This window comes from Malus sylvestris, chromosome 2 (genome assembly GCF_916048215.2).
Source record: "Malus sylvestris chromosome 2, drMalSylv7.2, whole genome shotgun sequence".
Classification (NCBI taxonomy): domain Eukaryota; kingdom Viridiplantae; phylum Streptophyta; class Magnoliopsida; order Rosales; family Rosaceae; genus Malus; species Malus sylvestris.
The window spans coordinates 36,147,646-36,174,268 of record NC_062261.1 but is presented as its reverse complement, the minus strand read 5'-3'; the positions used below and the strand labels follow the sequence as shown (position 1 = coordinate 36,174,268).

At 42.1% G+C, this 26,623-nt stretch overlaps 1 protein-coding gene and 1 long non-coding RNA gene across 3 annotated transcripts in view; both read left to right on the top strand.

Moving 5' to 3' along the window:
- LOC126588980 (disease resistance protein RPV1-like) overlaps nucleotides 1-26,623 on the top strand; it is a 107,672-nt gene that overhangs the window by 48,425 nt on the left and 32,624 nt on the right. Inside the window, exons 1-5 of one of the 2 annotated variants that reach the window (XM_050254154.1) lie at nucleotides 21,606-22,197; nucleotides 22,796-23,882; nucleotides 24,428-24,706; nucleotides 24,819-25,169; nucleotides 25,237-25,943. In XM_050254154.1, coding sequence (XP_050110111.1) covers nucleotides 21,704-22,197; nucleotides 22,796-23,882; nucleotides 24,428-24,706; nucleotides 24,819-25,169; nucleotides 25,237-25,680 — 2,655 coding nt within the window. In that variant the 5' untranslated portion in view covers nucleotides 21,606-21,703 and the 3' untranslated portion in view covers nucleotides 25,681-25,943. Of the gene's footprint in view, nucleotides 22,198-22,795; nucleotides 23,883-24,427; nucleotides 24,707-24,818; nucleotides 25,170-25,236; nucleotides 25,944-26,623 lie in introns of those variants that run through there. The other variant, XM_050254149.1, reaches the window with a different exon arrangement.
- On the top strand, nucleotides 6,595-7,500 carry LOC126589225 (uncharacterized). The gene is made up of 2 exons (XR_007611774.1): nucleotides 6,595-6,800; nucleotides 6,963-7,500. It is a non-coding gene; the product is annotated as an uncharacterized LOC126589225 (long non-coding RNA).

Genomic DNA, 26,623 nt, shown 5'->3' with positions numbered 1-26,623 from the left:
AAGGAATTCCTCAACCGCTTCTACAGCACGCGCCGTACCTTAAGCATGCTGGAGCTGACCAGTACGAAACAGTGGAAGGAGGAACCCGTCGTCGACTACATCAATAGATGGCGTTCATTAAGTCTAGATTGCAAAGATCGGCTTTCTGAAACCTTTGCCATTGAGATGTGTGTTCAAGGCATGCACTGGGGGTTACATTACATTCTCCAAGGCATAAAACCAAGAACGTTTGAGGAGCTGGCAACGCGTTCCCACGACATGGAGCTGAGTATCGTCAATCACGAAAAGAATGAGCCGATCACCCACTTCAAGAAGGATAAGGTGTTCGCCTCGAGTGTGGACAAGACCGGAAAAAAGCCTGCCAAGGAAACTTTTACTGTCAACACTACCCCCATCAAAACCCCATCCGCGCCTATCAAGACCACCTCTGTGCCTATCAAGATTTCCTCCAAGACCAAGGCAAATGAGACAAACACCTTGAGAGAGTTGGAGCAAAAGACGTACCCTTTTCCTGACTCAGACGTGGATGCGATGTTAGATGACTTGCTGGAAAAGAAGGTAATTGAGTTACCAGAGTACAAGCACCCTGAAGAAATGAATCGAACGAATGATCCTAGGTACTGCAAGTACCATCGTATCGTAAGCCATCATGTAGGCAAGTGCTTCGTCCTCAAAGAACTCATTATGAAGCTAGCGCAACAAGGGAGAATCGAGCTAGACCTTGAGGACACAGCCGCAACACATACTACTACAGTGGCGTTCGGATCCTTCGATCCCGTGCCTCTCCAAACGACACCCGACCATTCCTATCAATGTGCAAGCTACACGGGGCCTTCTACACAACCATCACCGGGGGCAAACGAACAAGATGTGTATACCGATGATGATGAAGGGTGGACGTTGGTGACCTACAAAAAAACAAGGAAACCAAAACCACAAGCCACAAGACCAAAGGTGAGACAAGTGAGAAAACATCGTCGCCGCAACAGTAGGAAGCCTAAAAGAAACGTAAAAGTCAATAAGCCAACATATGCTGGGGAACCTATAGAGCAAGGGCCACGCATTCCTGTCTCCTTGTACGAGTACTTCCCGAATGACTTCTTTCAACAGTGCACTATCGCTGCATGCCATATGGTCGAAGTAGAAATGGAAGAACCTTCAAAAGGCAAAGATATCACCACTGAGGGAGAAGAAACTTTCACGCTCGAAGAAGGTCTGCCAACACATTTTAGCATTGAGGAAGCGTTACGATTACCAAAGAAGATGCGAATAGCATTAGCAGCTGTCTTGGAAAGTCCCAATGAACACGAAGTGCAAGAAAGCAAGAACGAAGGCTTGAAGCCTCAGCCACATGAATGTGCCACATGTTGTGCCATCGAGGACGCAATCCATTTCACCGATGAAGACTTGCTGCTAGGATCCAAGCCTCACAACCGTCCTCTCTTCGTCTCTGGGTATGTAAAGGGGCACAAAGTCAACCGCATGCTTGTGGATGGTGGATCAGCCATAAACATCATGCCAAAGTCGACAATGACTACAATCGGCATCAAGGCGGATAAACTGTCCCTAAGTCGTCTACTAATCCAAGGTTTTAATCAAGGAGGACAAAGAGCGATGGGCATGATCCGAGTGGAGATGACTATTGGTGAACTCAAGTCGAGCACGATATTCCACGTGATTGATGCAAGAACTTCCTACGGCTTACTCTTAGGAAGGCCTTGGATCCATGCGAACGGAGTAGTACCGTCCACGATTCACCAATGCTTAAAATTCTACCGAGAAGGAGTGAAGGTGATCTATGGCGACACCAAACCATTCACTGAAGCCGAATCACATTTCGCAGACGCCAAGTTCTACATGGATGAAGACATGGTGCCCGAAGCTCTTCCAAAAGAGATCAAATCCACGGGCAAAGCAACACCTAAAAAGCAGGAGCGACAAGCCATGCCCAAGAAGCAAGAAGAAGAAGTTACGCCGTCTTCAAGCAAGAACGATAATGAGCTGGCTAAACGTGCAACAACAAAGGGGAGTAGGACACCCTCAAATGGACCAAACACACCCGTCTTCCGATACATCCCGATGTCGATAAGAAAGAATGGTCAATCTCCGTTCGAAACTGGAGCAAACAAAGCCGATGCACATAGGCATATGGATAATGTAAAGTTGCTCAAGACGAATGCAGTTTTACCTCTGACACAGCTAGGCGGCACTAAGGTCGTAAAATTACCACAAGGCTTCATAAAAGCTCTACCAAAGGGGGTGGAACCAAGCTTTCTCCCAACCCAGAGGACCGAAGAAGGTTTTGATCCAAACGCCTATAAACTCATGTCGAAAGCTGGCTATGACTTCGCTTCTTCTTCGAATCATGGAAAGAAGGTTTCAAACACCGTTAACAATAAAGAACATGACCTCACCGAGACTCAAAAGAAGTTGAAGAAGCACGGTTACGGAGTTGATAACGACAAAGCTGGACTAGGCTTCACACCAAATGCACCCGTGAAAATTTCAAGCAAAGCGAAAAATGCTAGCACTCAACACATCAGCGTGAGTATTGAACAAGATCATGATGAGCCTAAATCCACCCCTTGGACGTCAGTCTTCGATAGGATGAATCGTTCAAGACCCAGAATGTCAGCACTTAACCGCATTGGTGGTCAAAACCGAACCTCCGTCTTCAAGAGACTTAACATGCCAGCATCCCAAAGCTCTGTTTTTGAAAGGTTGTCAAAACCTAAGAAGCAAAGCAACACGACTAGCTCTCTTCCTCGTCAGTCAGCTTTGGAAAGACTTGAAGACAATAAGAAGTTTTCTAGAAATAGGAAGACAACGTCAAAGGAAGAAAAGCTCGACATGATAGCAGAAAAATGTGATATTCGAAGCTCAATTCCTTCAAGGATGAAGCGCCAAGCAATCTTGGAGGTGGACACAAATGGACCACTGAAAGTAAGAAGGCGCACCATCATCCACACTGGACAATCTTCATGCCGACCAGCCCAAGAGGACGACACCGAAGATGAATTCCAAGATGTCTTCCACATCACGATCCAAGAAAGCAGAGAAGATGAGATCCCCGAAGAAGATGTCGCTGCTGCGCCACCGCAACTTGAGGATGGGGGGCAATCCACGGTTGATGATCTCAAGGAGCTCAACTTAGGCACAAAAGAGGAGCAGAAACCTATCTTCGTGAGTGCGCTGCTAAATGCGGACGAGGTAGAGGAGTATTACCTACTGTTATCAGAGTACAAAGACGTATTTGCTTGGACTTACAAGGAAATGCTCGGCCTTGACCCTGTCATCGCTGTGCATCATCTTGCAGTTAAGCCTGGAACACGACCGATAAAGTAAACTCAAAGGCGCTATCGATCCGAGCTCATTCCACAAATCGAGGTAGAGATTGACAAGCTAATAGAAGCAGGCTTCATTCGAGAGGTGCAATACCCCAAGTGGATCTCCAACATCGTCATCGTCCTTAAGAAATCTGGACAAATACGTGTTTGTGTAAACTTCCGGGACCTCAATGACGCTTGCCTGAAAGATGACTTCCCCTTGCCGATCATCGAAATCATGGTGGACGCAACCACTGGCCACGAGGCACTGTCATTTATGGACGGCTCTTCTGGGTACAATCAAATTTGTATGGCTCTCGAAGATGAGGAACTAACAGCGTTCCGCACTCCAAAAGGTATCTACTGCTACAAGGTGATGCCCTTTGGTCTAAAGAATGTTGGAGCCACATATTAGCGAGCAATGCAGAAAATCTTCAATGACATGCTACATAAAAACGTAGAATGTTATGTAGACGACGTGGTGGTCAAAACAAAGAAAATATCATATCACTTGAAGGATTTACGAGTAGTGTTCGAAAGGCTGCGAAAATACAACCTCAAGATGAACCCGTTAAAGTGTGCATTTGGCGTCACCTCTGGAAAGTTCCTCGGCTTCATTGTCAAGCACCGTGGCATTGAAGTGGACCAATCAAAGATCAAGGCCATTCAAAACATGCCCGAGCCAAGAAACCTGCACGAGCTGAAAAGTCTACAAGGACGACTAGCCTTCATCAGACGCTTCATCTCCAACCTTGCAGGGCGTTGTCAACCGTTTAGCCGACTCATGAAAAATGATGTTCCGTTCGTATGGGACGAAGCGTGTCACAATGCTTTTGAAAGCATAAAAAAATATTTATCAAGTCCACCTGTCCTGGGGGCGCCTGTGCCCGGGAAACCACTCATATTGTACATCGCCGCTCAGGAAAGTTCAGTGGGAGCACTCTTGGCACAGGAAAACGAATTCCAGAAAGAATGAGCGCTTTACTACCTGAGTCGAACACTCACCGGCGCTGAGTTGAACTACTCCCCAATAGAAAAAATGTGCCTTGCCTTGGTGTTTGCCATCCAGAAGCTCAGACATTACATGCATGCTTACACCATCCACTTGGTTGCTAAAGCTGACCCGGTTAAATACGTCATGTCCAAGCCAGTTTTGACAGGGCGACTAGCTAAATGGGCATTGATTCTCAATCAATACGAGATCATTTACGTCCCAACTAAAGCCGTCAAGGGACAAGCATTAGCAGACTTCCTTGCCGATCATCCAATCCCAGCCGATTGGAAAATCTCAGACGACTTGCCTGACGAGGAGGTATTCTACATTGACATATTCCCGAGATGGACGATGTTCTTCGACGGATCCGCACGAGCAGACGGAGCGGGGGCAGGAGTAGTATTCATGTCGCCACAAAGGCAAATACTACCTTATTCATTCCAACTAAGCGAATTGTGCTTCAACAACGTCGCTGAGTACCAAGCACTAATCATCGGGCTCCAAATGGCGATCAACATGGAAATCACAACCCTCGAGGTATATGGCGACTCCAAGCTCATAATTAGTCAACTCTTGACTGAATATGAGGTGAGGAAAGACGATCTCGTTCCGTACTTTCGACTGGCAACTCAGCTGCTACAAAAGTTCGAGGCCGTAACACTAGAACATGTGCCGAGAAAAGAAAATCAAATGGCAGACGCTCTCGCTAACCTAGCCTTGAGTATGACACTAGGAGAAGATGAAGCTGCAGACGTGCCAGTTTGCCAAAGATGGGTCATCCCCCTCGCCACCGAAATGCTACTAGATGATACAAATGTCATCTCGGTACTTCCAGTCGATGTTGAAGAATGGAGACAACCATTGATTGACTACTTAGAGTATGGAAAACTTCCAAATGATCCTAGACACCGCTCTGAAATACGTCGACGAGCACCTCGCTTCCTCTACTACAAAGAAACACTCTACCGGCGCTCTTTCGAATGAGTACTTCTGAGATGCCTAGGTGAGGAAGAAGCCAATCAAGCCATGGAAGAAGCACACTCAGGCGTGTGCGGGGCGCATCAATCTGGACCAAAGCTACATTTCCAGCTCAAGAGAATGGGTTACTACTGGCCAAGTATGGTGAAGGATTGCCTGGAACATGCCAAAAGGTGCCAAGCCTGCCAATTCCACGCCAACTTCATACATCAACCACCTGAACCATTACACCCTACAGCTGCTTCATGGCCATTCGATGCATGGGGATTGGACGTCGTGGGACCAATTACTCCAAAGTCGTCTGCAGGAGAAGCTTACATCCTGGCTGCAATAGATTACTTCTCCAAGTGGGCTGAAGCCATACCCCTAAGGGAAGTAAAAAAGGAAACTGTTGTCCGTTTCATCAAAGAGCATATCATCCACAGATATGGTGTGCCTCGCTACATTATCACTGAAAATGGAAAACAGTTCTCCAACCGACTTGTAGACGAGCTATGTGAGAAATACAAGTTCAAGCAACACAAGTCTTCCATGTATCATGCTCCGGCCAACGGTCTTGCAGAAGCATTCAACAAAACATTGTGCAACCTCTTAAAGAAAGTGATCGGCCGAACAAAGAGAGACTGGCACGAAAGAATAAGCGAAGCACTTTGGGCATATAGGACGACGCATAGGACTCTTACCCAAGCTACCCCTTATTCTCTCGTATATGGCATAGAAGCTGTTCTACCGCTGGAAAGTCAAATCCCCTCACTTAGGATGGCTATACAAGAAGGCTTGACTGATGAAGAGAATGCAAAGTTGCGCCTTCAAGAGTTGGAATCACTCGACGAAAAAAGGCTCGAAGCTCAACAACACTTAGAATGCTACCAAGCACGGTTATCCAAGGCATTCAACAAGAAGGTCCGCCCAAGGTCTTTCCAAACTGGAGATCTCGTCCTTGCATTACGAAGGCCTATCATCACAACTCACAAAACAAAAAGCAAGTTCACATCAAAGTGGGATGGACCGTACGTAATACAAGAGGTCTACACGAACGGCGCCTACTTAATCATGGCAGAAGACGGCTTGAAGATCGGTCCCATCAATGGCAGATTCTTGAAGCGTTACAACCCCTAAAAGGCTACGGCACAAAGCTCCTGACCCGCAAGAGCATAAACTGTGTACGGCAAAATCATCATCAAAATCACCATAAAAAAAAAAAAAAAAATTCATCGCTCATTTGAACTACGTTATGACTTGATCTCTTCTTTGGGAGAGTACGTAGGCAACTTGAAACTTCAAAATTTCAAGTACAGTCACATCATCATAAAAAAACACAAACACTTTGAAGAATAAAAAGAAATATGAATACTTTATTTCTTTAAAGGAATGATTTGGTCACAAAGCCGTATTACAAAGGTGAGCATTACGCCAACGTCACTGCCAAGGAAAGTTGTGACCAAAAGGCACTACACAGCATAAACTTGCTGCAGTCTTTTGCACAACCCCACAAGGTAAAGGTGATGCACTGGAACAAACTCTAAGCAGCAGCGGTAAAGAGCCCATGGCAAGCAGCAAGGTCAATGTGCACAGCAACGTCCCCCACCGAGGAAAGTTATGACCAAAAGGCACTACACAGCATAAACTTGTTGCAGTCTTTTGCACAACCCCACAAGGTAAAGGTGACGCACTGGAACAAGCTCTAAGCAGCAGCGGCAAAGAGCCCATGGCAAGCAGCAAGGTCAATGTGCACAACAACGTCCCCCACCGAGGAAAGTTATGACCAAAAGGCACTACACAACACAAACTCGCTACAGCCTTTTGCACAACCCCATATGGTAAAGGTAACACACTGGAACAGGCCCCAAGCAGCATCGGCAAAGAAGGCAGCTACAGGACGGTCCTTCAAAGCACGCTGCAATGGCAGAGGAAACCAAAATGCTACGCAAACTCGCGGCGGAGCCCTGCTGCAGTCCCTTGCACAGCTCCACACGGCAGCGCACCACCGAGGGAAAACTGTGATCAAAAGGCACTACACAGCGAAACCTCGTTGCAGTATCTGGCACATCCACGACCTGCTACCACGGCCCTAAAAGTTTCGTGAAGATCTTGGCGTCAAGCTCCGCCTTCTCAAGATTAAAGATTCCTGACATTATAAGCAAAGAAATCCATCAGTGGAGGCATACACGCATTGTGCATAAAAAAAAAAAAATCAAATTATATATATGTAGGCATACAGAGTGATGAGACGCAACCGTCAGGTATATATATATAAATCAACTTATATATATGCATGCAGAGTGATGGGACGTAGCCATCAGCCAACTTTCATATATATATATAAAGGTATATATATGTGTACATGTGTGCGTGCGGTGATGGAACAAAGAAAGCCCGTGTGTGTATGTGTGCACGGGGTGATGTGACAAATCAGCAAACCAACTTCCATATATATATAAAGGTATATATATGTGTACATGTGTGCGTGCGGTGATGGAACAAACAAAGTCCGTGTGTGTGTGCGTGCGGTGATAGAACAAAGCAAAGTCAGTATGTGGATGTGTGTGTATATATACACATGTCAAAAGTCAGACAAACAAAGTTTATATATATATATGCAAACCGTGATGGGCTGTGAGAGGACAACCACCTGCAACATATATATATATATATATGCAAACCGTGATGGACAACCAGGTTCCGTATATATATATATATATATATATGAATGCATGCATGCACAACCCAGGAGATCAAAGTCATATATATATATATATATATACGTATATATATACATGAATGCATGCACGACCCCAGAACATCAGAGTCGTCCTCAACTTGAAGAAAATAAGCCTTACCGTGTAAAGGCTCCGCAAAGGAAGGCTAGCGACTGCCTTCGTTTCTTCCTTCACCACGGCCTTCAAACCTACACTTGCAGCTACCTTTTTGTCCAGCGCCAAGTTCAACAGACAGCAGAAGCGAAGAACGCAGTGCAGCGAGGAAGCAGTGCACGCAGTTGTGATTACAGTCAGCAGCAGCGCATGATTGCCGGACAATGGTGCAGTGGCGATGCAAGGCAGTAAGCAATGCAGTGGCTGAGGTTGTGCAATGGTTGTGCAGTGACGGTGCGATCCCATGTATAAGTATACATATGTATATATATATGCAGAAGAGACTCAGAGGAGCAAAAGAAGTGCGGTGATTGTGCAAATAATGGTGGCTGTCGCAAACAATGATCTGCGTGAAGAGAGGAGTGCGGAGAAGAATGCAGTACAGTAGCTGTGCAAAACAGTGGTCCGCGTGAAGAGAAGAGTGCAGAGAAGAATGCAGTACAGTAGCTGTGCAAACAGTGATCCGCGTGAAGAGAAGAGTGCAGAGAAGAATGTAGTACAGTAGCTGTTCAAACAGTGATCCGTGTGCAGAGAAGAACGCATAGAAGAATGGTGCGGTGACTGTGCAAATAAAAAATGGTACAGAGAAGAACACATGAAAAAATGGTGCGGTGACTGTGCAAATAAAAAATGGTACCGAGAAGAACACACGGAAAAATGGTGCGGTGACTGTGCAAATAAAAAATGGTACAGAGAAGAATACGATGCAGCAAGGAAGACCCATGCTCTCCACTTCGCTTCCCCTTTGAAGAATCATGTTCCTAGTTTCTTAAATATATATAATAATAAAAAAATGATGAAAGGTGTTTGGTGCGTCAGGCAACATCCATCAAAACATATGTATACAAATAGTGAAATCTTGGTGCATGGCACTACTTTGAAAAAAAAAAAAAAAAAAAAAAAAAAAAAAGAGGGAAGTAACACACCTTAGTTAGATATACGTTTTATTTGCGTTTCAACACAACATACGGAATAAAATAAGGTATGTCCATTAATATCTCCGAGAAATTACAAAAAAAAAAAAGAAAAAAAAAAGAAAAGAAAAAGCCTTCACGAATGTCACTTGTGTGAGGCCTCAGTACTTGGAGCCTGGAGCCTTGGTACTCGGTGGAACCCTAAAGGAGGGAGGCACTGAAGATAGCTTATTCGGAGCCTCAATACTTGGTCGAACTCCAGATGACGAAGGCAAAAAGTGCCTCTGGAATACATCCACAAACTTCCGATGGTCACTTTGAATTCGACCTTCGGAGTCCATCAGCTGATCAAGCTTCCTCTTCATGTTCGTCGAATAACTATTTGCAAGCACATGCAACTCTCTATTCTCATGCCTGAGCTGCCTAATCTCTTGACTAAGAGCTGCCACCTCGGCTGTCAATGATTCAACCTGGCGAGTTCGAGCAAGTAAGCGTTGGCCCATGTTGGAAACAGAGTTCGCACACTGGACACTGAGAGCCTGGGACTCTTGAACAGCTAACTCATCGGACCGTCGTGAAAGTATCCTATTATCTTTAGGAGTGATGAGATTTCTGGCTACAACCGTAGCCGTTGTTGCATCCCTCATCACAGAGTCTTCAACTGTAAGGGGGCCATTAGAAGAAAAAAAGGACGGGTGCCATACATTACCCTGACGCGGTGCGCCTGTGTCACTGCTGAGACTCAAATCTAAGCAAATGTTAAAAGGGGAAGCCATTTTCAAAAATACTAAAAGAAAAGGGTTGGAGGAAGTAAAATCTCAGAGCAGCAGAGATAATTTTTCACGGGCAGGCAATCTTCAAATTGTGCATGTTGAATACAATTGACACCTCTTTAAAAGGAGAGGCAGCACAACCATTCGTTCATAAATCGAAGAGACACCACTCTCCGAAGTTCAAACCCCGGATTTTCCTGCGTAAAGTCCGTCAACACTTTTCAGACACAATCTCAGCTTTCGGCTATCACGTGCAACTTTGTCAGAGATCACTGACAAAGTTGAAAACGTGTGAAGTCCATTACGCCAACTACCGCACTTCTGCCGACAAGCGTGGGTGACAAGGCCACGCTCACCCTACCACTTGATGTTGAGAGCTCACCATATAATTCGACCCCCATCCATTTCTTTGTCCTCCCTCTTCACTGCGAAGACAAGGATAAAGAAAGCAATATGTCGGAACCTCCACTCAAGCTCCTGGTAAGGAACCGACTGCTTGGAACCTTTCCTGATTGCTCACCTAGCCGTGCTCTCGAATACCCATCTTCAACATCTTATGCTTCCTCTTCGTCTACCACGTCTGCCTGGAAAACAGATGATGCAGGTGAAGATGATGCAGATGAAGATGATGCATCGAAGCATATAGAGACAAGCGCGACGAATGCATGTGCTGATCGTCTGCTACTTCTTCAAAAGCAAAAGTATCTCATATCACTGAGGTCGAAAGCAAAGGTATCTCATATCATGCTCTTCCCCCATCTTCTCATTTGCCCTTGCTCTTGCCTGCTGAACAAGGAGAAAGGAAGCAATCAGTCAGAACCTGAAATTAAATGTCCGACCAGGAACTGATTGCCCGAAACCTTTGCCTGGTTACTTACCTAGCGTTGCTCTAGAGTGCTTATCTTCAACTGCTGATATGTCTCGAATTCCCTCAGCAAACGCTTCAGGAGTGTGGATCTGTTGACATCGGCGCTTTGCACTGAAGCTGCCAAGCATGAGTGAGTCGCTGAGAGGTGGTGCTCCGAAGAACCATTTAAAGGTAAAAGGTTGCATACCGCTTCAAGAAACAAGCAGAGAAGAATGCAACACAACGAGCTGGAACAAATCATGAAGCACGAAGCCTTCCCTGTATGACCACATAATCCAGACAGAGGAGTTCAAGTAAAGATCCAAGCTGGACACCGTTGCTCTAACCAAGAGGCTCGATAAGCTTTAACAACCTTTCGCTGGCATCGTCACTGAAGAGCAAAGCCTCGATAATCCTTAAAGATCAAGTCACCAACTGGAAGAAGAGCTCATCGATCTTGAAGATCATACTGTTGACCAAACTGCTCAGGGTTCATATGAAAATGCTGTGAACTTCCTTGATCTTTCAAATCATGCATGTCCTGAAACTGCTCGTGGTCATGTTTAAGTTCGAGATCAAGCCTCAACGCCCCCGACTCAAGATCAAGTGTCCACCACCCTTGAGTCAAATCCAGTTCAAGATTAAGTCTGGAAAGTCCTTTGGAGGAAACCAGAAAACTCCTCCAGCCTAGTTCAAGATCAAAGCTGTGGAAAGTCAACAAGCACAACAAAATACGTGCTGATTCATCCATTATCAAAGCCAAGGATCGTCTACTACACGAAGCTCCTTGTGGTCCAATTTCATCCAAGATCAAGCCTCAACGGCCCTTGAAGAAATTTCAAACAAAATTCAAGAACAAGCCTTAACGGCACTTGAAGAAACTCCCAGACCAGTTCAAGATCAAGCCTCAACGGCCCTTGGATCGACAACTGCATTAAGGGACTTCAAAACGCATTTTCTACATGTAACAAGCACATGTATACAACGCGCCTTGAAGTGGGGGCATTTTTAGACATTGAAATTTCGGTGGCATATATGTTAGCCATTGTATTAAGATTACATTTGTAAACATTGAAATTTTAGTGAAATAAATGTTGACCATTGTGTTAAAATTACAACCTTCATTCACTTCACCTACAACATCCACCAAAATTCACCTACAACATCCACCAAAACAAATGGATGGTGGTGGTTCATTCCCAAAGCCTATAAATAGGCTCATCCATCAAAGAATCAAGGGAGGATTTTACATACACTTTCTCTACTCCCAAATTGGAAGAGAATTCACACCACACCAAAGCCTTGAAGCCTCGAAACTCTGAAGCTCTCAAGCAAATCCCGAAGGACCAAGAAAACCCTCTTCGTTCTTCGTGAAATCCTTCTCCAAGATCAAGCCCTAACCCCCTTTGAAGAACTTCCACCAGTTCAAGATCAAGCCCCGACGACCCCTTAAAGAAGGTGTTCATCATTCATCAACTGTTCGTTCAAGATCAAGCCTCGACGGCCCTTGGATCAACAACACTACATCCACACGTTTCAAAGATAGAATCAGAGGATAAATTTGTAGAAGAGATTGTAACCCCTAAATCATTAATACAAATATTATTTTGTACACGTGTTCTTGTCTCGTTTATCGCAGGAATTTCCGTGTTTACAGTACTAGTACAAGTAAACTCACATTGTACAAGTGTTAAGCTTCAGCCGTTCGGTATCCTATGTAACGAAGACCATTTGGCATGAATTCAATAAAAAGGTGATTTAGACAACTCGGTCCTAATCCTCTTACATTCCTAGCAATGAAATACTTAGGTTCAAAGCTTTAACATGAATGCTCCAAATAGGAAATAAAGTCTAAGTATATGTCAACAAGACTATACAAATAAATGAACAGCTCCACAGTATATTCGTTCAATCTTACCCAAGTTATGGCTTATATCCAAACAAAGGATTTGCTCAAACATTGCCAGACATTCATCAATGATAGTGCAAATACTTGGTAATTAACATCAAACTATACGGCACAAAGTCGTAAGCATCCATAAATAAAAAGCTCTTAGGCTTACAACATGGCACATGCCACACAAACAACAAACTCGTACATCTAGAGTACATGCAGAAAAAAAAGGGCACTACGAGTCATCCTCATATGAGGTTGAACCCCTAACAATATCACTCTGCGTTTCAACCACATCGCCATCACCACATTCATCTGCATCTTCAAGACCATCCTCACTCTCCTGAGACTGCTCACCGATACTAGCCTCATTATCAGAGTCATCATCACTACTAGGATCAACTGTGAGGATGAAGGTTTCACCTTTTTATCGGTACTCATCTATCTCATCACGGTACTTTCGGATAATGCTTCCATTGTCGTAACGCTTAAGGACGGTCATCCATTTCCTCTTCTAATAATTAGCTGCCCGGATGCAGTAAGGTCTAAAGGCATCGTGAAAAGCCTGGGAACCTAAGAACTCCTGCACGGCAGCGTCCCTCTCAGTTGGCATACTCATCTTCAGCCCAGAAACCTCAACCAAGGCACTCTGCAACTCCCATTTAACCTTGGAAACCTCAATGATGGTTGTCTCCAACTGTTTCTTAGTTACTTCCAATTGTTTCTTGAGACTCACGCTCTCACCATTCCGCCTATTCAAACTCTCAAAGTGTTGATGCTTAAGGCGGATGACATCAGCCAAAGCTTTGCTCGTTTTTCTGGCGTCATTCACAAGCTACTTATTCTTTTTAAACTTTGCCTTGTACCGCTCAACCTCTCGTAATCTGTCATCGTACTCGATCATGACCTACATGACAAGATGATCGTCACTACCAGAAAAAAGAGGGGAGAAAGTAACGAAATGACAGAGTAACACTTATATAAGAAGATAGCCTCATCATCCGATCACGATCTGATTCGTTCTCATTTAGCGGCTCGCCAAGCTCATCAACAGTGGATCGACGTCCTGCCAGGCAATTATTGACATACCTAAAACTACTTGGCTGCATGGCAACCTTCAAGTCCTTCCAATAGATGTTGTCAACTTCTTTCTTGTACTTCTTCTTACGGTTGGAGCTAGGGTCACATTCTTTGTCAGTAGACTCCATGGTTGGAGGAAAGATGAGATCGATGGTAGGAAGAGGAGGCAACAGTCATCTCTCCTCCCCTCCAACTATGGCAGCAGCACACCCGATGGCCTCAGCTTCAGCTTTCTTTGAGGCAGCAATCTTGAGGACCTCCTCTTGCGACTTAGGTTTAGGGGCTGGCCTCACCCGATGTTTACGAGCTCCCTTGTGAAACAAAATGTCGTCTACAGGAACTAACATGGGTGCTTTCCCTTTCTTGGCTTTAATATCCCCTTTCTTGCCCACTTTCTCCACTGAACAAGAAAAATCAAAGTAAAGAATGCAACTTTGTAAAAGAAAGAGAGGGCAAAATGAAAGATACAACTTACTTGCTTGTCTTTGGCACTCTAACACTAGGGGCTGGAAACCGTACTTTCGAAATAAGGGTCGTAGCTTGCTTAAGTGTCTATCCTCTTTGGGCACCCTCAACACCTTCTCTACGTCAGCTAGCTTTCGTTTAGACAGCTTGATCGTCCTTCGCATCACTGCACGAAGAAAAAATGCTAGAAGCAAGAGAAAGTCACAACAAATAGTAAATAATGTAAACAATGGATACATTACAACCTACAGTCTAGAAATGAGTAGGAACACGTCGCTCAGGCTTGACACCTTTAACATACTCCCAATCATTATAAAGAAAGCACCAACGGTTTTTCCAAGTGCAGTATGCCTTTTTCTTACCAAAGACAATACGCTCTCTCTCACTCCGACATGCACACTTGGCATATCCAATACATGATTTCATCGGGCACATCTTATAGCAGTAGCGCCACTGATTAAAGGAAGGCTTATCTAACCCACATTCCATCCAAATAATATAAAACCTGATCAAGGTATCCCAAAAACCAGGGTAGAGTTGCCCAAACGCATATCTAATGAAAGATAGCATCCGTTGCAACCACGGGTGCAAGGGCAGCTTCACCCCTAAAGTCAATAATCTCTGGGTATAGAACATAACATGACCCTTGGGCGGTTCAGAGGACAATTCTTCATGATGCACCAAGCGCATTCCTACACTACAAGGGATACTATATGACTTCCTTAGAGCCTCAAGCTGCTTTTCGCACTAAATGGTCTACTGTGAACTCAGAGCGAAATATGGGTATGGCGTCACAAACAACCCCTTCACCCACTGACATGAAGGAGGAAGAACCGATATTGGCTAAGGTTTGACAATTGCGAAGATCACCCAATCTCGAATTTTTTGTACAAGACTCTAACAAAAGCCCTGAAGACTCCAACATTACAAGCTCAAACCTAGAGTTAGAGCTAGGAAAGCCCTCATTACTAGGACTTATAGACTCTGACATCTATAACAAACAAAAACAAACTCTATCACCACATGAAATATCGAAACATCATGAAGTTCCTAGGGCATGGAGAAAAGCTCAATCAATTCATTATGTTCTTAACCAAATACATGAACACTCAAACAATTCAACAAGAATGAAAGCATGCAATCCAGTGAAGAAGACTACCAACCTGAAAATGGTGCAAAGCAATGCCGAAATCCCTCTCAACTATAAGAGCACTCTGTCTCCAAAAATCACTACAAAATGAGCAAATGAAGACAATGAAAAGAGTGGAAACTTATCATTTTATAGGGTTCAACATGGCCAAAGAAATTCAAAATTCAAACCTCACATGGAAAGTCTTCAAACTTTCACACAAGCTAGGGAGTTTTCAAATTTCAAACTTACAGCACCCCTTCTCCCCCTTAAAAAAAAGGGGGGGGGGGAGGAGGTGAACACAAAAGCTTCATCAATGGAGTGGTGGAAATCAAAAGCTTCACCAATAGAGGACAACCACAAATCTCAAAAGCTTCACACACTCTTGATCAAGATAGTGTGAAGCAAAATCAATTTATGGTGCCAACAAAAGCTTCACCTACAAAGCTTCACCTACAAAGCTTCACCATACAAAACTTCACCCTAGAAAGCTTCACCATACAAAGCTTCACCCCCAAAGCTTCACCCTACAAAGCTTCACCTACAAAGCTTCACCCTACAAAGCTTCATCATACAAAGCTTCACCCCCAAAGCTTCACCTGCAAAGTTTCATCCACAAAGCTTCACCCTACAAAGCTTCACCTGCAAAGCTTCACCCTACAAAGCTTCACCTGCAAAGCTTCACCTGCAAAGCTTCACCCCCAAAGCTTCATCCACAAAGCTTCACCTTACAAAGCTTCACCCTACAAAGATTCACCTACAAAAGCTTCAACTTCAAGGCTTCACCTATAAAAGCTTCACCTACAAAGCTTTAACACAAAAGCTTCACCTACAAAGCTTCAACCCAAAAGCTTCACCTACAAAAGCTTTAACACAAAAGCTTCACCTACAAAAACTTCACCTACAAAGTTTCATCTACAAAGCTTCAACACAAAAGCTTCACACACTTTTGATCAAAATAGTGTGAAGCAAAATCAATTCATGGTACCCAACAATGCTTCAACCTCAAATCTTCAACACAAAAGCTTCACTTACAAAAGCTTCACCTACAAAGTTTCATCTACAAAGCTTCAACACAAAAGCTTCACACACTTTTGATCAAAATAGTGTGAAGCAAAATCAATTCATGGTACCCAACAATGCTTCAACCTCAAATCTTCAACACAAAAGCTTCACTTACAAAAGTTTCACCTATAAAGCTTCACCTACAAAAGCTTCACACACCCTTGATCAAGATAGTGTGAAGCAAAATCAATTCATGGTACCCAACAATGTTTCAACCTCAAAGCTTCAACACAAAAGTTTCACCTACAAAGCTTTAACATCAAAATTTCACCTATTAAAAAAAAATTTGAAAATTCAGAAATTTGAAAATTCAAAAATTCAAAAAAAAAAAAAAAAATCGAAAAATGGGGCCTAGGCCTCCCCTTCTTTGAGCCTAACAACTTTCATACCGAATATATATATGAATGAGGAGTTTTATGCTACCACTTAGAAAGGAAAATAGTGAAGTTTTGATACTCTGGAAAATTGGCTACTAGCAAGACACCTCTTTCATCAACTCCCTCGACCGAAGACTTGGGTGACTCCTACCATATGCTACTGTACCTTGATACTCGGAAGTCTCACGACCACTTAGTAACTTGGATTTTTCAAGTCTCCAACTGAGAAGTTTTCCTCACTCGGAAAATTAAGGGAGCATTACCTCAACCTACATGCTTCACTCACAAAACTTCAACATACAAGCTCCAACAAAAAACAATTCAAAGAACTTAGTGAAGGAAGGCCTTGGTGTATTTAACACAATACGTTGAAGTGAAGCAAAACTTATTTATTGATATCTCTTATAAGTTACAAATATGTACATATACATGAATCAAAATAAATAAACAAGAGGGAACCTTCACAAAGTTTGCTCAGGAAAAGTCTCAGCAGTCGACAAAACCCCAGAAAGAGGAGGCACCAGAGGGTGATCATTCATAGCCTCAGTACTGGGCAGAACCCCAGAAGAAGGAGGCACCGAAGGTTGATCATTTGGAGCTTCATTACGCAATACAGCCCCAGAAGATGAAGGCAATAAATGCTTTTGGAACAAACCCACAAACCTCTGATGATCAATTAAAATCTGACCATTAGATTCCTGCAGCTGGTCAAGCTTCATCTTCATGCTTGTAGCATAGTTATGTGCGAGCCTGTGCAACTGCTTATTCTCGTGTTTGAGCCATCTTATCTCCTGTTTGAGACTTACCACTTCAGCCACCAATGATTCAACTTGAAGGGTTCGAGCAAATAGACGTTGAGCCATATTAGACACAGAACATGCACACTGAACACTGAGAGCCAGAGAATCCTTAACAGCTAACTCATCAGACCGTTTGGAAAGTAGTCTGTTATCTTTGAGAGTAAGAAGGTTCATGGCCATCACCTCAGCAGTCATATCATTCTTCATCATAGAGTCCCCAATGGTAAGATGACCAGTAGGGGATAAGAAGGATGGGCGTCATATGTTGTCTTGAGGAGCACCGATATCCGAATCTCGAATCTCGACAACATGATTGCTTTCTGAAAAATAGAAGAAGCACCGATATCCGAATCTCGAGAGCCAAACTCCTACCAGGATTGCTTTCTTAAAAATCGAAAAGGCACCGCTATTCGAATCTCGAGAGCCAGACTCCCACCAGGATTGCTTTCTCAAAAATCAAATAGGCACCGTTCTCTAAATCTGGAGAGCCAGATCCCAACACGATTGCTTGTTCGAAAACCGAAGAGACACCACTCTCCGAACTTCGAGAGCCAGATTTCCTTGGATAAAATTTGTCCACAATGTTTACACACAAGATCAGCTTTCCAGATACCACAGACCACTTTTTCAAAGTGCTCTGACAAAGTTAAAACACGTGAATCTTGCAGCTTCCACTACATTGCTATAACCAAGAAGGGTAAAGAAGCAGCGTTACTACTCACTGTTGGGACAATTCCTATATATGTCGACCTCATCCTCCACAGCCAGGCAGACCTGCAAATAAAAAAAATGTTCAACTTTTGTCCACATCCGAGAGGGCACTCCCAACAGAATCTCTCGAAATACATAGCTTCTTTTCCCCCCGATAATACCTCTGCAAAACAAGCCACACCAGAGCAAGAGTATCTCATTTCATCAGGGTTAAAAGCAAGGGTATCTCATATCATGTTTTTTCCCTGTCTTGTTCTTTGCCCTTGCTCTTACTTCCAAGGCAAAGAGACAGAACGCAATCAGTCGGAACCCGAAGTTAAACTTCTGCTCTGGAACTGATTGCCTGGAATCTTTGCATGGTTGCTTGCCTAACATTGCTCTCGAGTACTCATCCTCAACTGTTGTCAAGGTCACGAAGTCCTTCGGTAAATACCTCAGAGCAGTTGATACGATATTGACACTTTACACTGAAGCTGCCACGCATGGATGAGTCGATGAGAAGTAGTGCTCTGAAGGACCATTTAAATGCAAAGGTTGCGCACCACTTTTGTGATGCAAAAGATTGAAGCAGAAGGTTCAACGATGAGCTGGAACATATCACTACAGCATGACGCACTCCCTGCAGAACCGCATAATCCAGACGAATGAGTCTAAGTCAAATCCAAGCTCGACATCGTTGCCCTATCAATATAGCTTGAGAAGCTTCAACAACCTTTCGCCGACACAGTCGCCAAACAGCAAAGCCTCGCCATGTCACATCCACTACTTTGTCAATAACAAAAGTATCATATATCATCAGGGTCGAGCGTACTCTAAATTTGATAGACTTTTTTTGACCCTCAAATTCTTGAGTCGACCTTATACTCTGGAGGAAACTAGAAAACCCTCCAGCCCAGTTCAAGAATAAACATGTGGAAAGTTACTTCTTTATAAGCAAAAGTATCTTATATCATCTCTTCTCATTTTTCTTCTTTTTATCCTTCTTGCTACCTGCAAGATAGGGAGAATGAGAACAATCAGCCGGAACTCGAAATCAAATTTCTGATCTGGGACTGATTACTTACCTTGTCTGTTGCCTCTTTCGGCAAATCTCCTAGCTCGGCGACTTGAGGAACTCCTACTACATGGTTTGTATCGCGTTTGACCAAGCTTGAAAATACAAGTAAGCTTCAAGTAAAATTGATACATTACCTTGTGCATCCCCACCGGTTAAAGATACCACCCCTGGATGGAGGAAAAGTACTTCCAGAGAAAATGCCACATCTACATACGAGACAAATAAGGCAAGTGAAAACAATATCACACTTCGGTACTTAGAAGTTTCATGATTACTCAGCGGCTTGGATCTTGCAAGTCCCCAACCGAGGAGCTTCCCTCACTCGGGAACTTAGGGGAGCACTCTTTGTACCATACATGACCAATCCTGAAACTACCGAGCATCGGTCAACGTTATACCATCAAGGACCCAGAAGAGTTTCCCTCTAACCAGGAGGCCAATCACAGCGCGACATATGTCGACATCAGAAGCCAATCCTAGTGCGACACATGTCAACATCAGAAGCCAATCACAACACGACACGTGTCAATGTCAGAAGAAAGCTAGAAACTCTATTCTGTAAAAGGAGATCATTCTCCTACAATATTTCCTAATGTCATTTGTACTAAATCATTCACTAGTACTCACTAAAGGAGAGCTTGAACCTATGTACTTGTGTTAACCCTTCACAATTAATGAGAACTCTTCTACTCTGTGGACGTAGCCAATCTGGGTGAACCACGTACATTTTGTGTTTGCTTCCCTGTCTCTATCCATTTACATACTTATCCACACTAGTGATCAGAGCAATTTAGCGAAAGTCACAAACTTGACACTTTCTGTTGTACCAAAGTTCTCACTGATTTTGTGCATAAAAAAAGATCATGATAAGTGAAATAAGTTTTATACCTGTGACGAAGCCCAATTTTTCCGGGAAGTGGGCTGAAATTTCCATGAACCGCCGGAAACCCTAAAATGAATGAACCTCGATTCTTCTTCTTGGGTGCTCTTCCACCCCCAAACTTGTTTGGGGTTTGTTCCTAAGCTCAAGATGAGTGGTTTGATGGTGGTGATAGTCAGCGTAGCTTTCAAGATCGGTGGATTTCCGCTGTGGCACCCTCGGAACCAACGGGTTTCGTTCTTCGCTAAACTGGGGTTAAACCAAGTGGGGTTTGGGTGGAAATGGAAGAGGGGACGATGGTGATTAGTTTTCAGGTGGTGGCGAGCCTTGATTCTTTAACCAACTTAAGAGCCTCTAATTTCTTCGTTTTAACTCTGTTTCGCAAACGGTTTTCGCCTACACGCTCGGGGAATCGAACTCTATTTGAAAACACTAAATGTGACCCCAAAAGGTCTACGAAATTTTAATGATTAATTATGAAAAACTAAACTTTGTAACTAAAGAATTGAAATTCTAAAATTAATAAAAATATAATTAAATAAAATCGTATAGATACGAAATATGTGAATTTGTTTTGCCATACCAAAGTAGCAGTGAGACCACAACTTAACTTGATACACATTTAGCAAAAGTATATCATATTATTTAATGGCATCAATTTGCATTTTAAGAAGACTAATGTTAAGTAGACTAATTTTTCAGATCAATTTTACAAACTATGTGATATGCCACTAATAAGAAATAAGTACGTTAATCAACACTTAAATAATAATTCAATCATCAATAACTACGTTATATGGTTTACAAAATTTGGTATAAATAGTCACTTTGTAAATTGATTATTTGAAAGTGAAAACTAGGTTTTTCGATTTGATCAAAACTACTATAGTCTCGTGGTCTTCCTTTTTATTTGGAAGCGAAAGGTCTTAGATTCGAATATTGTGGATGGCGAATTCGATATCAAATTAGGATGTCCCATTGTGTGATTTAGCTAAACTCTCCCTCCTCTTAATGTAAAAATATCGATTAAACTACAAAAAATTAAAAAAAAAAAAACAAAAAAAAAAAATCTTTCTATCCTATTAGGTGCACGTTTAAAAGTTTTAAGGACCAATTTGGGTCTAACAAAAGAAAAAGGACCGATTTGGAATAAAAATAATTTGAAGGACCAAAGTGAAAACATAATCATAAAAATTGAGGCCCTTAAACTAAAAAATGGAGTTCTATTGGACTTTAGCGGACTTTGACTTCACTGTGTGGTGTCTGTAGATGGAAAAGGATCCCATACGGATCCGTGGGGTTCCTATATCTCAACTGTTTATAGTGTATCGTACGGTCATAAATTATTTTATTTTATTATTTTAAATTAAATACAAATAGAACCTGACGAAAAATATTTACACAGTACACGATTCAACGGCCGAGATGTATGAGGCGTAGGATCCCCATCCGGAGGGGATCCTTTTCCTTTGTGATCTCAATATTCATCTGTGCGAACTCAAACCCTCTGCCAAAAAACGAAGGAGTGCAGGAACAATTGATGGATACCTTCTCTTCATCCTCGTCTTCCTCCTCAAAAAATTGGAAGTACGACGTGTTCTTGAGCTTTCGAGGTGAAGACACACGCAAGAACTTCACGGACCACCTCTACTTCGCGTTGAAAGACGCCGGAGTCAAAGTCTTTATCGACGACCAATTAAGAAGAGGGAAAAGTCTGGACCCCCCACTGACTCGAGCAATCGAAGAGTCTAAAATCGCTGTTATCGTCTTCTCAAGGAGGTATGCGGAATCAAGTTGGTGTCTTGATGAGCTTGTGAAGATCATGGAGTGCAGAAGAACACTGGGTCAAATTGTTTTTCCAGTATTCTTTGATGTCGATCCTTCAGATGTCAGGAATCAGACCGGTATTTTTGCAGAAGCATTTCTGATTCACGAACAGCGGTTACATGATGACAAAGAAAGGTTGCAGCTATGGAGAAACACCCTTACTGAAGCTGCAAATTTGGCTGGTGATTTGGTTAGAGACCCCCATGGGTAAATAAATTACTTTCTTATTTCCTTTTCTTTGTTTTTATGTTTTCAAATTCCCAATCCATTTTTTTTTACATATTTAAAAAAGATGTATGTGTAAAAACCATATCAAGAAACAATAGAATGATGCTTATTTGGGATTGCGTCGAAGGGATAAAACGAGACAGTCAAAAGCGCATTTGCAGAAAAAAAATGGAAGTGTTTTTGAGTCGTAGACTCGGTTTCTGGGGAAGTGCATGTCAGATGCTTTTCCAGGAATTTGGATTTTTAGTGCAAATGTTAACATGTGACGATACAAAGCGCTTCTGTTCATGAACAGAATTGCTTCCTACATTAGCAATTCGAAATGGCCCCTGAGTAAAACTTGATTTTACACATTGCAATGCAGAGCTTCTAAGCTGTAGTGCAAGAATTTACAAACTCTCCCTCTATATATCTTTATCTCTATCATGTATGGTTAGATATCAAAATTTGATGGTATTTGGATATTTTGAATCGTCAGATTCTGAAAGGTTGTAGTTGAACTAACACATCCACATCTTAATGTTGCAGTTTATATAATAAATCTCACTTTTGCTTCATTTGGACTTTTGAAAACCAGGTATGATGGAAAGTTTATCAGGAAAATTGTCACAGAGATCATCGGAGTCTTGGATCGCAGCCCATGCTTAGAGGTAGCTGCCAATCTAGTTGGAATAGATTCTCGGGTGCAAGAAATCAGTAATTATTTAGATGTTGGAGGATCAAATGATGTCAAGATAATTGGAATTTGGGGGATGGGTGGACTGGGTAAAACAACCCTTGCCAAAATCTTTTTCAACAAATATGAGGATATGTTTGAAGGTAAAAGCTTCCTCCAAAATATGACAGAAAGGAAATTGGTTAAGTTGCAGGAGCAACTTCTTTTTGATATCCTAAAACCAGCCCACAGAAAGGTAAGCAGTGTCGATCAAGGGATCAAGGAGATAGAAAAAAGACTTGGCAACCGAAGGGTACTTGTCATACTTGATGGTATAGACCTTGTGAAACAGTTAGAAGCATTAGCTATAAAGCGTGACTCGTTTGGCGCTGGGAGTAGAATTATTATAACCACAAGAGATGAACATTTGCTAAAGATTCTTGGAGTGGATATGATATATAAACTGCCAGCAATGAATATAGAAGAAGGTGTTCAGCTACTTAGTTGGCATGCCTTTGGAAAGAACCATCCTGATGAAGGGTATTTTGAACTCGCAAGAAAAGCTGCTGACTACTGTGGAGGTTTGCCGCTAGCACTTGCAGTTTTAGGTTCTCATCTGTCTGGGAAAAGCATAAGTGAATGGAAAAGTGCATTGGAGAAATTGAAAAGTCATCCTCATTGGGAGATTCTTGAAAGACTTAAAATAAGCTTTGACGAGCTAGATGATCTCGCGAAGGCTATATTCCTTGATATATCTTGTTTCTTTACTGGAATGAACAAGGACTATGTCATGACAATATTGGATGGCTGTGACTTATATCCACAAGTCGGAATCCGTGTCCTCCAAGAACGTGGCCTTGTAACTGCTAATGATGATTTCACGCTGATGATGCATGATTTGCTTCGCGACATGGGAAGAGAAATTGTGCGTTTAGAATCCCATGACCCTGGAAAACGCAGTAGGTTATGGCATCACGATGATGTGATACACGTATTGAGGAACAAATCTGTAAGTACTTTCGCAATCAAATTCTATGTTAAACGCATGTAGTTAATAAAGAGTATACGCATAGCACACACATCTATTGAATTGTACAAACTGGATGTTTCAACCGTATACACAACGAGTTGATTGGAAAGACACCCATATATACTACAGGTTGAATGAAAAGAGAAACAGAGCAAAGAAAGCTTAGGAGACATCAAAGGAACCGATTGTCTTGAATTATTTTCAAATTAAATAACAGAATCTTATATCAAATATGTTCTGCTCTTCTTAGATACAGCAGGTAAAATATAACACCTGAAGCAGATGCTTACTAAGATACCTAACTAATCTGAACAATTGTAAATCACATCTGAAGTCTAAGCACAACTGTGGGTTTAATCCACAGGTACAGTAACAACTGCTAGGTTGTCTACCTATCTTGTAATTCGTACATCCAATGCATGGTTTTGATTCAAATAGGTTGTGTATACATCATCTTTTCACATGCAGATAACCCTTTTCTGAGCTCCTTTTTTTTTTTCTTTTCTGTTCTTTTCTTTCAATAGGGAACTGAAGCAGTTCAAGGACTCACTTTAGATTTGCAAGAGTCTGACAAGGCTAGCTTCAGTACAGAAGCATTTAGAAACATGCAGAGTCTGAGATTACTCAAACTCAATTATGTCAAGCTCACTGGCAGTTACAACAATCTGTCCAAAGAGTTAAGATGGTTGTGTTGGCATGGATTCCCTCTGGAGGTCATACCAAAAGATTTTGACCACCCAAACATGGTTGCTATTGACCTGAGCTATAGCAAACTCATACGAGTTTGGGAGGATTCCGATCTGGTACATTATGACTTCAACCAAATTATTAATTCATTCCTCTAGGTTTTGTAAATACCATCATCATGCTTTCTGTCTTCTATTTGAATTTGATCTTTATCCTTTTATCTAACAGTGGCTTGAGAAGTTGAAGTTTCTTAATTTAAGTCATTCCCATTACCTAACACGATCACCGGACTTTTCAAAAATCCCAAATCTTGAGAGATTGATACTCGAAGATTGCAAAAATCTTCAGGCAATTCCAGTTTTACCAACAAATTTGGAAATCCTGGAAGCGGATGGGTGCATTGCTTTGGAGACAATGCCCAACTTTTCGGAAATGTCAAGGATGAGAGAATTGCATCTGAATCACTCCCCGAAACTCTCTGAAATTCTAGGCTTGGATAAGGCATTAAACTCCATGACGAGGATTCACATGGAAGGGTGCACCAACCTCACTGATTCTTTTAAGGAAGCAATCCTACAGGTCTCTCTCTCTCTCTCTCTCTCTCTCTTGTAATCCTTATTTATACCAATCTTTATCCATGGTATAGGGATGGAGTGCGAGCGGAAATGGTAGCCTTTTTCTCCCGGGAAATGAAATTCCATCATGGTTTACGCCTATCGACCCTCAGGGTGAAACAGTTGTGCCGCAATGTTTTGGATGTGATGTAAAAGCATTGACTCTGTGCATCATTTATTCTTCAGACGACTCCCAATCTGGTGGCTCTCTTTGCATTCGTGTTGCAAATTGTACCGAGAACACTGAATTTGTCATCTCTCCGATGCGTGCCACTGTAATAACTTCCCATGAAAGTTATCTTTGGCTGGGACATTTTTCAAACTGTAAGCTCAATGTGAAAGGCGGAGACGAGATAAATGTTGGTGCATACTTTGTAGGACAAGGGACTACTGATGATATTCAACTCAGGGTGAAGGAAATAGGGATCAATCTGGAAAAGGAAAAATTAATCAATGAATATGTGCTCGACTGTTAATCTATGTGTATTCAAGTGAGTGCAGAGAGGATGATTCAGATCCGTTGGCAAGTGCATTTAATGAAGGTTGGGATAAAATGAATGACTAAAATCAATCAGTAGCACTAAATAAAAGCCTGTGTGTTTTTTAGGCTTATCAGACTTCTTTTTTTTTTTTTTTTTGGGTCGAAGCTTATCGGACTAGTTATGTAATTTTCAGTTTTTTGTGATTTTAATTTCGTTGCCTTTTCAGTTTTTTAATATAAGTTATAAGTGTTTATAAATTCCAATTCTTCTTGTTAAAAAAATGAAAAATTTAAAAAAATGAAAAATTTAAAAAAATTTATAAACAATAAAAAATAAAAAATCTCACTTCTATATGGAAGATGGGCAAATTTGGACTTCTACGATGAATGAAAGATTAAAAGTGTTTCTATATGTCATTAGTGTTTTTATCTTGTGAAAATTTTCAGTTTTTGTTTTCTAGTTCTTTGCGACTGTAGGGTGGTACTAGAAACAGAGCTATTTTGGAGAAACCTAAAGCAACATGCCATTATAAGTGGAGGGAACTTTTATTTTTAGTGTTCCCTCATTTGTATATTAACATGTCATTGAAAAATCTCTCGCTCTTTTGGGATTTTCGTGTCTCTTCCCTCACTAGGAGATAGTGGATCATATATTTCAATTTTCATTTCTCTTAATTTCATTTTTTTCTTTTCACAATTGCCGTGCATCTGTTGGTATTAGAACGTCAACTCGATTCAAGGATGACGCTATACCAAAGGTAACGAAATCAGTTCCTCCTAATTTTATCAAAGCTTGTCACTGATGCCAATAACTGAAGGTGTGAAATTTCCTCAGGTGATTATTTCTTAAATCTTGATATTCCTCCCGAGTTTGATCGATGTTGACATTTGCTATCAAAGTTCTTGTGTTGTTCAGAAAAATGTTAATATGTTGACAT